The following is a 12,329-nucleotide window of genomic DNA, read 5'->3' as shown; positions in this document are numbered from 1 at the left end:
GAGAAAGGGAAGCTCCTATTTTTCCTGACTTGGAACTAATTTATACAATATACACAGTGAGAGTTACAGGCTGTGTCTACACATTCATTAATGTGCTTTAGTGCATTAACATTAAATCTAGTACCTTTGGGTATTTTTACACATGTTCCTGATGTGGCGCCAGGCACTTTTAATTGGTGAGTCATGCTAACTAAACGCACCCAGTGCCATGTCAGGAACACACATACATCAGCAATGCAGCAGCATGCCTCTGTGCTGAGAAAATGGTGGCCATGCACTTTGAACTAAAGCACAAAGTGCACCACCACCATTTTCTCAGCATAGACGTGCTGCACTTCTGATGTATGTGACATCCAAGGCTGCCAGAGCACGTCAATTTATGTGCTCCATCAGACTTAATTAATCGAGTCTACCCTGATGGACTGGATTTCCGGCACATCAGAGCAGGCTCCCCTCATGTGTGTAAGTGCCCTCCATTGTGAAATACTAGGAAAAGACGCATTAGCCTATTTTAATGCACATTAGCTAAAGAACATGTTTTTTTGTAACACTTTAATGCACATTAAAATAAATTAATGCACATTAAATTGCACAAGTAGACATGCCCAGTTTCAAGCAAAGATCACATTATCATTTTGGCCTTTCTGCATTTAGCAGTCTTCACAACCTTGTTTACAGCTGTGTGGTCTAGAAATTTTAAGATGGTATTTCACAGACCTGCAACAGCTGGCTTGAGGAAATTCATAGATTCATAAATGTTAGGGTCGGAAGGGACCTCAATAGATCATCGAGTCCGACCCCCTGCATAAGCAGGAAAGAGTGCTGGGTCTAGATGACCCCAGCTAGATGCATATCCAGCCTCCTCTTGAAGACCCCCAGGGTAGGGGAGAGCACCACCTCCCTTGGGAGCCCGTTCCAGTCCCTGGCCACTCGAACTGTGAAGAAGTTCTTCCTAATGTCCAATCTAAATCTGCTCTCTGCTAGCTTGTGGCCATTGTTTCTTGTAACCCCCAGGGGCGCCTTGGTGAATAAATACTCACCAATTCCCTTCTGTGCCCCTGTGATGAGCTTAAAGGCAGCCACAAGGTTGCCTCTCAACTTTCTCTTGCGGAGGCTGAAAAGGTCCAGTTTCTCTAGTCTCTCCTCGTAGGGCTTGGTCTGCAGGCCCTTGACCATACGATTTGCCCTTCTCTGGACCCTCTCCAGGTTATCCGCATCCTTCTTGAAGTGTGGCGCCCAGAATTGCATGCAGTACTCCAACTGCGGTCTGACCAGCGCCCTATAGAGGGGAAGTATCACCTCCCTGGACCTATTCATCATGCATCTGCTGATGCATGATAAAGTGCCATTGGCTTTTCTGATGGCTTCGTCACACTGCCGGCTCTTGTTCATCTTGGAGTCCACTAGGACTCCAAGATCCCTTTCCACCTCTGTGCCACCCAGCAGGTCATTCCCTAGGCTGTAGGTGTGCTGGACATTTTTCCTCCCTAGGTGCAGCACTTTGCATTTCTCCTTGTTGAACTGCATCCTGTTGTTTTCTGCCCACTTGTGCAACCTATCCAGGTCTGCCTGCAGCTGTTCCCTGCCCTTCGGCGTGTCCACTTCTCCCCATAGCTTTGTGTCATCTGCAAACTTGGACAGAGTACATTTGACTCCCTCGTCCAAGTCACTGATGAAGACATTAAAGAGTATCGGTCCAAGGACCGAGCCCTGCGGGACCCCACTGCCCACACCCTTCCAGGTCGAGACCGACCCATCCACCACGACTCTTTGGGTGCGACCCTCTAGCCAATTCGCCACCCACCAAACTGTGTAGTCATCCACATCACAGCCTCTTAACTTGTTCACCAGTATGGGGTGGGATACCGTATCGAAGGCCTTCCTGAAGTCTAAGTATACGACATCCACCCCTCCTCCTGTGTCCAGGCATTTCGTAACCTGGTCATAGAAAGAGACTAGATTGGTCAGGCAAATTGTAAGGGATCTCTCAGCACAGATAACCCTGTGGTACACAACAGTCTGGGAATTCTGGTAGCAATATTGCAATTTTGAAACATATTTAGCCATGTTTGGAGGATATAGTGTTGATCTCCATAATACAGAAGTTTGCTTTATCTTCCCATTTATGGAAATTGATTTTTTTTTTTTTTTCCATCTGATAGACAAATGCTCAAAGACTAATTTATTTATAGACAGGAGAAGTGTCCTGTCACAGCAACACCTGAACATCTCTAAATTTACAACAGGAATCAAATGCTTTTCCCAGTTACCTAATCAGACACACAAGAGACTATAGTAGTGTTCCATGACTTCTGATCCTGTTTACAGGGCAGTTATGGACTGACAAAGAATGACTTTGATGAGGAAGGCTAATTTTTCTGTATTTTTGTGAAGAGCTTGGTCTAATATTAGTCCAACAGTCTGACCAAACGTAAAATGCAATCCCTGGGGGAAGGACAGCTACTATGTAGTAAAAGCTGACTACAAACTTAGCATGCTGGCACTCTTGTTTGGTGTTGAAAGGACAACAGTCAAGAAGGCCATGGTGCAAGTGTCAGGCTTTGGCATCCCAATGGAATGAGTCATTATTTTTAACAACAGCCCCAATATAGTGAAAGAATTTGAACATGAGTGGGGATGCCCCAATTGCAATGGAACTATTGATAGAAAACACTTGTCCATTTTTCTGCCGGTAATGAAATGACAATGAGTCTAAGTATCACAAAGGCTATCATTCCATTCTGATGTAATCTCTCCATTTTAGATGCATTCTTAAGCCACATGAATAATGTAATACATGCAAAACCATTGTCACAATGTTCACAGGGAAGCAGAACAGGGATTATCACAACTCATGCACATAGATGTACATTACGATTAGCCTTTGCTTACAGAGCCCATTTAATCCCCATCACTCCCAAAAGGATACTAACACATGGTATTTATTCAATGATGTCAGTTAACAGCATACAAAGGTGAAGCTTCTGACTGGTATTTTAATTTAAAATTAGTTCAAGGTACAGTAGTCAAGTTTGTACTTCTGCTGTAATATCTCCATGGTAACACACACACGCAAATCAAAACATCTTCTCTCAGAAAATCCTATTCTAATTTTTCACCCTTCTCAAATTATGCTAAGGAAATGTACTAACAGCATTTACCTTTTACACAGATGGAAAAGAGAGAAGAACAACATACAAGATATAATAGTTCTCTTTAGGCTTACAGATATTCACCCTAAACTCTTCAGAAAAAAACCCCCAAACATACCTCTATTATTACTGTTTCATTCGTAGGTCCTGCAGCAGTTAAGGTCTCTGGTTGATTATATGGTCTCTGATAGTCAAACACTGTGCCCGAAAACTTGTATCGGCCAGGCCAGTCCACAGTCCAGTAGCCATTAAGATAATATTTTTTATATGGATTGCGAACAGAAATATAGGAAGTAGACACATTCATTTCATGAACACGAATACTCTGAGCTCCTGCAGGAATAGTGACTACTATGTAATATTCTAAATAAAGATAAGAGAAAGAGAAAATAAGAACATCACCCTCACCTAAGCACACTTATGCATGTTTCACTGTGCCACAATTTAATCAAGATCGAAGGGCTTATTCATGGGTAGTCAAGTTAGTTAAGTGCCTACTTATCTGAAGGACTGGGGTGTTAGTAGACAAGTAAAAGGATAGGAGAATAAGGCGGGATACCATCACATGTGCTGTAGAGCACATCCCAAATAGTTTGATCGGAAAGAAATTTGATTTGCAGGGGAACCCCTTATTTTTGCAAAACAAATTTAAAAAAAATAATTGGACCAAGACAGATATAGTTTTCACACAATCCTTAAAATAGTTAAAACAATTATTAGTAGAATAAATAATCTATACACCCCACTGACAAAAAACCCAAAATGAAGGCAGCCACTGATAAAATAGAAAACCAAATAAGAAAACTTGGAATAGTGAATAATATTCTTGTTCTCGCAATGATTTTAGACTTCCAATGGACTCTCTGTAGTAGGGCTTACTTAATATGAAGTGCTATTAATCTTCATAATACTCACGGTTTGTATAGTGTTGTTTGATGTACTGGCCCCTATAAATTTTGCAACTTGAGTTGTTTCCTTTGCATACCCCACAAGCATCTTTTACAGCATTAGAACCCAGGACATTATCACACCCAACTGCCTGCAAAATAAGGTACATTTTATTATGCAAAAGTATGAACAACACAAAATCAATGATAATTCTTCAAAAAGTGTACAGGGAAAAGTAAAATATGAACTCTTCAATAGAACATCCTCTCTTATCTTTGAAGGAATTCACATCTATAATGGTAAGCACTAAGATTCAATGAAGATTGTTTAAAACATATCAGCTTCACCTAAAACCTAAATAAAGTTGCATCCCCCTCCAGAAGTGTTATGAGTCTCACAACCAGCCTGATCTTGAACATCTCCTTCAGGTGAAAATCATCTTTTCCTTCCTCTGGTAGGAGGGAGGTGCTCAGTAGCTCAAAGGATCAGGTCAATACACATATAGCAATCCACTGCTGCATGCAGGATTTATGGCCAATGTAAAAAAAGAGCACCTTTCTTTCACTGCACTTCTATCTAAGGATGAAGGCCTGCAGAGCATGTCTAGAGGTTCCTTAGTTACATTTGAATGTTCTTTGTTACATTAAAATGTTCTTTTGACCAAATATCAAATAAAAAAACCTCATCATCATGATCATCATAAAATCAGATATGCTACTAACATCTAGTAACCTATAATAAAACCAATATATTTTCAAAGGGTTTGCTCCTTTTAGCACCTGGGGGTAAGTGAAAGGCACCATCAATATTAAAGAGTAGATGGTGCATGTCTTATCCACTTTTGACTACTTGGTCTCAAACACAGGGCACTTATATTCATGCAGAGAGGCTGCTCTGATGTGTTGTATTTACAGTGTGTTGGAGCAGACTCAGTTAATCAAGTCTGCTGGAGCGTGGTAATTACTGCGCTCAAGCAGCCTCCAACATCACGTGTACCAGCATCCCTGCACTGAAAAATGGCAGTGGGGGCTCTTTAACTAAAGTTCATTTGATAAGCTTTAGTTAAAGTACCCCTGCCATCATTTTTCAGTGCAGGGGTGCTAATACACATGATGCTCCGGGTGTTTTAATTAGAGCGGCTAATTAAAGTGCCCCCCCCCCTCCCCCCCGCCTCCAGGAGCATGTCTATAGTTCCAAAGTGAATGGGAATACATTCTCATCAATGTGACCAAAGGTTGCACAATCTCTCCCTACATAAAGGATGACTGAGAATAAATCATTGTCATTTACTTTGTTCTATTAGTAATCTAAGAATAACCAATATCTTAGTTATCTGCAAAACAGAAGTACCTTTGTTTCATTATTACCTCACAAGTCCCATCTATACACACATTAGGGCTATCCTCTGAACATGGTGTCCCATCTTTTACTTTGTTTGACAGAGAAAAGAAGAAATCGTACCCTTCAGCAATACAGTAGAGTTTACACAAATCTTGATCTAAAATGCAAAACAAAACAAACTACACATTAAAAGGAACATTGTTTTATTTTTCTTTATGACCACTGCTGTTTAAAAAAAAACAACATATAAAAATGGAGATAAATAGTCAAGAGTTTTAAGCATGCCAGATATCTAACAAAAGCCATGTTTTTGGAAATGAAATAACAGAGCATTTTTATTTCCTTTTATTTTACTTACCATCAATTTTAAAATTAAGTAACTGATGGAGCTGCCATTCATTACATTTTTAAGATTACTGAACTATATTTTCAACAAGGACCAAGGATGGTACTTTTATTTGGTAGAAATAGGGCTTGTTTTAAGCAATACTTAATTTTGATTGGGTGTTCATTGAAATGAAGAAGCAAAGTCATGAAAATGTTTGTCACTGGTTGTGATATGTCACAGCACAGCTGATTGAGCTCCATGGTTTAGGTCTGTTTCCAGCCTAAGAGGCTCCCAGCTTCATACATGCAGATAAATATACTTTAATTGCTTACTTCATTAACAGAATACTGATTGTAATTGTACCTTCCTTACTATTTGCTCTTTTAAATATGTGTGGAACTGGCATTAAAATTTTGCTGAAAGACTATCCTACTGGTATAGAGCTTCCCTAATGGATTACATTAATTACTTAATTAATAAAAATCCTTGACATCTAAACAATTTAATTTTTTTTAGAATCAGGAACAGTTTAGTTTAAATCACTCCATATCACAAGATCCTTTTTGCTCTCTTTCCTCTAAAAGAACACAAAATGGGTCTTCTCATGTTACTAAAAATAATTTCCTGCTTCCTAAAATCTATGGCTAGGGACAGAAATTACACATAAGCCAGTGTAAGTGATTGGGAACTGGTTCAAATCTGTAAACACAACAGAAGTTCAGTGTACATAAGCCTCTTTCGAAATGGTTGAAAACATTTTAAGATAAACCTGGATGGATGTAGTATCAGACTTAACTGATTTAGGTTAAATCTCTTTATTGAACTTGTGTCCCAGATCCCCTCCAGATTCCAGTTAACTTTCAGCCCCCAGCATCCCAGGATGGTTTGCAACCCTCCCCAAAAACCCTCCCTTGCAGGGTGGCTGGCCTAGCCTTGGCCCAAGCTGTTAGCTCTAACAGAACAGGGAGGTGTGCTCTAAATACCCTCTGCTTCTGGCCTTAGTCACTGCAGGCATTTCCAGAATCAAAAGTCAGTGTTTGTTCACCTGCTTATTGGTTCAATCTATGCAGTTTAGACTAACTTGCGAAGATTTAATTGATTCAGCCTTGGGCTATTTGACCATCTGTAATTAGCTTATGACACAATCTAATAAGACAGCCGGGACAGAACACAGTGATAAGCATGACATCTCTGATTCAACTATGTTGTTTTATTGAGTACACAATAAGCTGGGGAAGTGTGTTAATGAAGGGACAAGACATCAGGTACAGTCTGAAGGAACAAGACATTTAATGCATGGAAAGTTACTACCTTTTGATAACTGAAGGTTGAATGTTCTGGTTACTCAATACTCATTATAAATGGAATTTTCATATTAATATGTCTGAATGATCTCATTTCAATATCAGCACACAGTATATACAACATCTGTCAGTATCATTTATGTTGTGGAAACTTGACACAGAGCAAAGTTTAATTCAGTTTTACAGATATAATGCAGAAGGAAGGACTGAAGTATGCCACTAAATTGATGTAGCTATGATTGTGTTGAAGCCATTAACTTATCGAAAGATTACACTTCATTTTGGTACACTCAACATTTGACCCTACTTTTATACATGGAAATGCATTGCTGCTTTTTTTGTAAAGTATCTTATCTGTACAAATGATGAAGAATTCTGGACTAAATTTTCTACTATAGTACTATCCTGCCATACATGAAAAAGAGAGAGAGACAGAGAGAAAGTAAAAAAGACTCAGTTTGATCTGTGTGAAATAAAGCATGCGTGAGATTTACCTCCCACTTGAGTGTAAGGTTTCCATTTGTAGTACCATCCCCTAAATTGCTTGCTATTAAATTCAGCACACTGGATGGCTCTGAAGTCAACGCTGTTTTTAGGACAGTTTTGACTGTTGCAAATCTTCATCACACGAGTAGAGCCCTCACAGAACTTTCCTCCATGGGATGGCCTGAAACATTAATACAAATAATAATACCACAGAAAGCATCCCTTAACAGTTTAGATTAATATTATGCTTCCATTTTCAATATTATACTAATTTTAACTATAAAACTTTATTTGACAAAAAAACCAAAAAATTGCTCATTAACAAACATGTTTGTGTTTTCAATATACATATCCTCTTCAGAAGCTATTATAGGTGGCTGTAATATGTTGTTTTGCTGTTGTTTACTCAGTTTGGTTTGTTTTTTATTGAAAGTTAAGTGTCTGCTGAAGACTGGACTACACATATAAGTTTGAACCTAGACACGTGTTAGAGCACTAAATTGTACCAACTGTTCATATTCGTTGCATGTGTCTTTTCAGAAGGATGATCAAAATAACAAATGCTCAGGATAGAGGCCAGCTCATACTCCTTGAATGACTATAATAAACTTTAAGTGCATGTTAAATCTAAGTACTTTCTATGGCCCTTGATGCACTTTTGTATGGATTGCATGTTATTCTCACAGGTGCATTCCCCAAGGGCAGTTGTATGTAACTGCAGATCTGTGAGATTATACATAACTTAAATTCTACATATATTATCTCCTACTGAGTGCCATTTACAACTAATTCAAGAGGCTTTCTCCAACTACAAGACAAATTGTAGTATGCACTGATTGAATTAAAGCAGGTGTGGAATATCTGAATATCTAAAAATCTGTATAAAAATGTAACAGGAGTTTGTGCAAAATAAATATATCATAAAAGGGTGATGGGGAAGGGGAGAAAAGGAACATCTCTCTGATAAAAGTTGTTGCTACCCCCATTATACATGAGAGCTTAAAAAGATCTTGCATAACAAAACAGTAATACATGTCTTAAAATTTACATATTTAAATTGTGTTAGTGAATGAATGCTCGTGAAAGTAAAAGAGGGCCTGCGTCACAAGGGCTGAGTTGCACATATTTTTCATCAGGAAACTCCCCTAAAGTAACACTGGGATTCTGAAAATCCAAGTTCTGCTCCAGGTTATAGAGTGAAACTTGCTATAGTATTTACAGATATTATTTTATCTGTGTGTATAAATCTAATAAACATGGTTTGCAATAAAAGTCAGATAAATTAGAAGGGATTGGAGTGTTGTTGTATGATAGTCCAGGAAACATGAGGCAAGAGGTTTCTGTGATATCTTTTATTGGACTAACCGGAGTTGGGAGAGAAGTTTTACAAGCTTTCAGACACCTGAGGAAGGTCAGTGTATTCCCAAAAGCTTATCAAACTTCTTTCTCAGCTATACAGTTGGTCCAATAAAAGATATCACAAAAACCCCTTGCCGCATATAAATGAAATAAAAAGACAGATTAAAATAGTAAAATAAAATACTATGCAATAGAAGAAACATCAGACAATGGCCCACAACTTCGCGCTGCCTACTGAAGACCTGCCCAAATACAATGTTTTCAGAAGATATCCAGGCCCAGAGCTTCCTAGAAATGTGACAAAAGCATATTTTACCAATCTGATGGGAAACCTGGGACAGGTTTTTTTAATGGACTGTCCCAGAAAGACCAGGATGTATGTCACCTTGAGCACTGCAGTAGTCTGTCCTTGAGGGTATGAAAGCCTGGATGATGGTAATCAAACCCAAATCTGAAAGAAAGGATCACAGTCTTCTAACGAAATGGAGTTGATGAAAGGTGCCCATGGTCAACACTGCAGCCTGGAAATCCAAGTGCAGCAAAGGAACAAGGAACATGACAAGGATGTGAACCTAAGTGATAAGGGAAGCTAAGCCTCAACAAATGATAGCTGTCCCATCCTTATCACTTCCAAGTTGTGAAGTGTGCCAACTACCACAGGTGTCTGAATTCAGTTTAACTGGTTCATGAACATCCAATCCCCAGCTGCAGCCTGGCACTGGTAAGGACAGAGACTACAGCAGGCCTGAGCAGGAGGAAAAGAAGAGAGAGAGAGTTGTGTGTCATTACAATCTTACCCAGTGGCTTCAGATACCCACTGGACAGGAGGAGCAGCAAAATGGGGGACCCCACAGAACAAGTCCCAAAGGGACAATTAGCATCACCCATCACCACGCTCTGGGACTTCCAGAGCAAAATTAATTCAGAGTGGCCTCATGAATACCCACCGGGTCATGTAAATGTATCAACTGTATCAAAGGCTGGTGAAAGATCTAGCAAGGTCAACAGGGTACAGTTTTCCCTCACAATCCCTAACTGAAGATCAAACAATGCCACATGTGTAATCTCTGTACTACACTCAGGATGACAGCCAGAATGATGTGGGACCAGGAATCCTGTAGTGTCAGATGCACCTGTAGTTGTCAAGCAAGCATGCATTCAATGACCTTCACCAAAAAAGGGGAGACTGAAGGAGTGATAGTTGGTTGGGGAGTCAGCATCAGAAGTGGTCCTGATCTCTCCCAGCTGGCTTTTATACGCATGGGTCCAGTTCAAACAGCTACCCCATTCCCATGAACAGGTGACAACAATTAAAATTGATCCACATAAACCAGATGAGACTGAACTTCCCAAACCCCAAACTGATTCTGCAGCTAAACTGGTGGTCCCTGAGCTGGGCTAGATACAAGCAGCTTTGTTTGCAAAGCTAACGGCAAACTTGCCACAGCAGACTATAGATGACTTGCTTTCTGGGCAGAGACAACCTGGTTTAACCAGGACATTCACCACCCAGAACCATTTTGCTGTATGGCACTTTGCAGATGTAACTGCAATGGAGAAGAAAAACTTCTTCACTACCACCATTGACACAGCACTGTCCTTCAAAAATGAACTCTCCTGCAATTGGTCAGCTTCAACATGGATTGAGAGCTACCTGAGCTCTAACCACCTACCCCCTCCGCCCCCCCCCCCCCCCCCACTTCAGACAGCTTAGAGCCCTGCACAACAGAGGACTCTGTGCCATAGAAGAAATGGGAATGGCCACCTTAAATTAATGTCACTATATCTTCTGTTAGTGTCGAAACATTACTACTTGCTCCCATTAACCTGCTCTCTTCCACTTATGTTCCTCCAGCAGACTGTTCCTTTCTCCTAGCTTTCTTCCTCCTGGGTTCCTTCTACTCCTCCTCTTCCTTTTTTGCCTTCATTTCAGTAAGTTTACTTCCTTCTTTGCCTCCACACTGCCTGAACACCAGCAGGAAGAGTTTAAAAATCATAAATGTCCCCCTCAATCCTCCTCCTAGGTGTGGGATAGGAGGCTGGCCCAACCTGTACCCATCTTAAGAGGTTGGGCCGGCTGGTTTCATGTCAATGAAACTGGAGTTTCTTTTTTGGGGACAGGTCTGGGCAAAATGTTCCACTTCTCCATAGTAGACAAAGACTCCTGGAACAGCAGTGCACCCTTTCCTTCAGGGGAGTCTCCTGCTAGTCGCCTCAACCTGCCCGGGTGCCACAGATAGCAATACAGAGTTTTTCTGGATTCCAGGGCAGTCCTGCAGACTGGGGCAAGTCCCCCTTCTCTTGTTGACATTCAGTCAGGAGAATATCAATCTTAGTTCAGAGATTGAAGAGTTGCTGGAAGCTCAACCTGGGCTAGTTTATCTTTGATACCAACCACCGACCCCCCCCCACTGGCAAAAGTGGAAATGTTGTGCAGCCTCCAGCCAGGCACCTACATTCTGTGGCGTGGCTAGACACAGGACAGTGGCCCTCTTTCAAAGGCTGGAGGTCCCACTCTCCTGTGCATATGTGATTTGGGTCATTGAAGATCCTACCTATCATCCCAATAAAGGCTTCAGATTTGATAATGGAGTGGCTTGAGGCCTCCAAAAGCAGGGATGTCCAGGCCAACGCATCTCTAATCAGGAGACTGATTATCAGCCCCACTCTGGCTGTGTCTGAAGCATACATTTGGGGATGCAGCCTGAAGGCCAGGTAGCATTGATTTATAAAGTAGACCCCTGTAGGTCCCCAAAACCTACAGGAGTCACCATAACATCTGCCTGGTGATGGAATCTTGGGAGCAGGAATCACCGAGGTGGCTGGCTGAGCAGCTGATGCTGGCAGGAGGTATTCCAAACCAGCAGGGCAGCCATCTGGGCCTGCAAATGCTGCAGCACAGCCACCAGTCCAGGTCCAGAAATCTGACCTGGTGACTGAATCATCCTACAGTGAGCCTTCCAGGTAATCTGATGGCTGCACAAGTTGTCATCATCCATCAGTCCAGCCATCCTAGTGGGTAGAGCTGGGAATGGGACAAAAGTAGGAGTCAGGAGCCAAATACCAAGCCAGGGTCAAGATCAGGGAATCAGAAGCCTAGTTACCAAATTCAGGGGACAATCCACATGGCAAAGTCCAAAAGCAGAGCCAAACTGGGCTCAGGAGCCAGGAAACAAATCTGCAGGGAAATCCAAAGCCAACAGCAGGTCAGGAACCAATAAAGTCAGAGATATTGCTGGGACAGGGGCTGCTCACAGACTGGAGAGCAGTAGGTTGTGCAGCAAGGCTCAGGTGTTGGAGGAACTGCTTAAAAGCATCCCCACAACCAATCAAAAGGAAGTTACTGGAGGGCAGCTAGCCTTGATTAGTTGTAACAGGGTTCACTCTACTTAACAAGGGCTGTAGGGTGGAAACGTGACTGCTTTGCTGAGTTGACCCAGGCTATAAGGCAGGAGCCTTTCAGTATTAAAT

At 41.3% G+C, this 12,329-nt stretch overlaps 1 protein-coding gene across 4 annotated transcripts in view; it reads right to left on the bottom strand.

Annotated features, from left to right (window-relative positions):
- The window catches only part of ADAMTS16 (ADAM metallopeptidase with thrombospondin type 1 motif 16), a 190,088-nt gene that overhangs the window by 76,770 nt on the left and 100,989 nt on the right, over positions 1 to 12,329 (bottom strand). For all 4 annotated transcript variants that reach the window (XM_019491135.2, XM_019491133.2, XM_019491134.2 and 1 more), the window contains exons 13-16: positions 7,508 to 7,680; positions 5,408 to 5,538; positions 4,068 to 4,191; positions 3,271 to 3,515 (exon numbers count right to left, since the gene is read on the bottom strand). In XM_019491135.2, coding sequence (XP_019346680.1) covers positions 3,271 to 3,515; positions 4,068 to 4,191; positions 5,408 to 5,538; positions 7,508 to 7,680 — 673 coding nt within the window. The remainder of the gene's footprint in view (positions 1 to 3,270; positions 3,516 to 4,067; positions 4,192 to 5,407; positions 5,539 to 7,507; positions 7,681 to 12,329) is intronic.

This window comes from Alligator mississippiensis, chromosome 3 (assembly GCF_030867095.1).
Source record: "Alligator mississippiensis isolate rAllMis1 chromosome 3, rAllMis1, whole genome shotgun sequence".
Taxonomy (NCBI): domain Eukaryota; kingdom Metazoa; phylum Chordata; order Crocodylia; family Alligatoridae; genus Alligator; species Alligator mississippiensis.
The sequence above is the reverse complement of the archived record's forward strand: the minus strand, read 5'-3'. Positions and strand labels throughout refer to the sequence as shown.